The 1,549-nt window shown below is 44.5% G+C and overlaps 1 protein-coding gene across 1 annotated transcript; it reads left to right on the top strand.

Annotated features, from left to right (window-relative positions):
* Positions 1-571: 571 nt before the first annotated feature.
* On the top strand, positions 572-1,549 carry LOC139740710 (zinc transporter ZIP1-like). The gene has a single exon (XM_071651276.1). The coding sequence runs from the start codon at positions 572-574 to the stop codon at positions 1,535-1,537; it is 966 nt and encodes a 321-aa protein (XP_071507377.1). The 3' UTR covers positions 1,538-1,549.

Here is a 1,549-nt window from a genome sequence, read left to right as displayed (position 1 = left end):
CAGAAGTCAGTAGAAAGAGAAATTTTAAAAAAAATGACGGAGGAGAGGGGAAAGAAGAAGGTTGGAAAGTCATAGAGATAAGAGAGAGAAGTGATGAAGATGTGAATTCCGAACGAAGCGGGAGAAAACCAAGTTGGTAAGCGATTGAGAACCTTGTCTCCTATATTCCCCCGTCTCCATTAGCGCAACCTAAACTTCCAGCTAACCGCTGCCATTCGGCTGTCACTATTAGCCTTCTTTACACTTTATATAGCTATAGCGCTTCCCTCCTTCAATCTCCTTTGTTAAGGTCTTCTTTCTCCAATCAACAATCTTTTTAAGATCTATACACATGGTGTTTCGCAAATCCCTCTTCCACGATATCTGATTGTTTATCGACAACTATAGCGTATAAAATAGTGTCGTTGCTTTGAAAAGTTTGGTGGCAAAAGAAAATAAACGCGTATACCAACCAGGCTGCCGAATCTTTTAAATGATTTCTTATTTGATTTTCTTTTTTGTTTCGTTTTTTACATTGCAGATTAAGCGGCGGATGTGTACCAGGTGATCTACAGGAACGTGGAGCGCAAAGATGGATGAGACGAAGGCGGTCAAGATAGGCGTGCTGGTCGGCCTTTTCGTGGCCACCCTCATTTTTGGATTGATTCCACTGGTATGCCTCGTTCGTCGTTCTAGCCTTACACAAAATATCGTCGCCCTGTGTAACAACTTTGCCGGCGGTGTCTTTCTAGCTACCTTACTCCTTCACATGCTCCCTGAAGCTGTAGAGACTTTGGATGATGCCTTCTTGGAGAAAGGCATCCAAGAAGACTTCCCATTTGCAGAATTTTTGGTAGCCGTGGGATTTTTCTTGGTTTTCATTACGGAGCTCCTAGCACATAGGATGTATGGATCGTCCCCGCAATCTAACGTCGTCGTCGATCCTAACGACGCGACTCAATCAACAGGTGATGTTGATGCTCTACATGAGGGTGAGAGAAAGAGATTGCTGTATAGCTCCTACAGCTCTACCGCCAATGCCTCGCATGATCACAGTCACGACCCCAATAACGATAAGCAAAATGATGATCCTATTCTCCCAAAATCTATCATCGGGTCCATTGTGTTCTTAATGGCGCTAAGCTTACATTCTTTATTTGAGGGCATGGCAATCGGCTTGCAGGACACGCGTTCAGGAGTCATCCAGGTTTTTATTGGCGTCATTCTCCACAAGTGTGTCCTCGTTTTCAGCTTCTCACTCAGTGTTCTTCACAAAACGAAAGTTCGGAATATAGTACTGTACGTCACCCTACTGGCTTTGATGTCACCCATTGGCATTGCTGTTGGCATGGTGATTCCAGAAAACACACCGGAGGCTATGATGGCAAACGGTGTACTGCAGAGCATAGCCTGTGGTACAATTCTCTTTATCATCTTTTTCGAGATCCTGCGGGACAGCAGTCCTGAGCATGCCGATAACAAGTCTCTGCTAATGGTTGTGTGCATGCTGGTTGGCTTCGGACTAATGACAGGCTTACAGTTCATGGACCATGATTGAAGTTCTATTGGA

Source organism: Diadema antillarum, unplaced genomic scaffold (assembly GCF_040938485.1).
Source record: "Diadema antillarum isolate AM-2024a unplaced genomic scaffold, OU_Dant_1.0 seq00000876_RagTag, whole genome shotgun sequence".
NCBI classification, from domain to species: Eukaryota; Metazoa; Echinodermata; class Echinoidea; order Diadematoida; family Diadematidae; genus Diadema; species Diadema antillarum.
The sequence above is the reverse complement of the archived record's forward strand: the minus strand, read 5'-3'. Positions and strand labels throughout refer to the sequence as shown.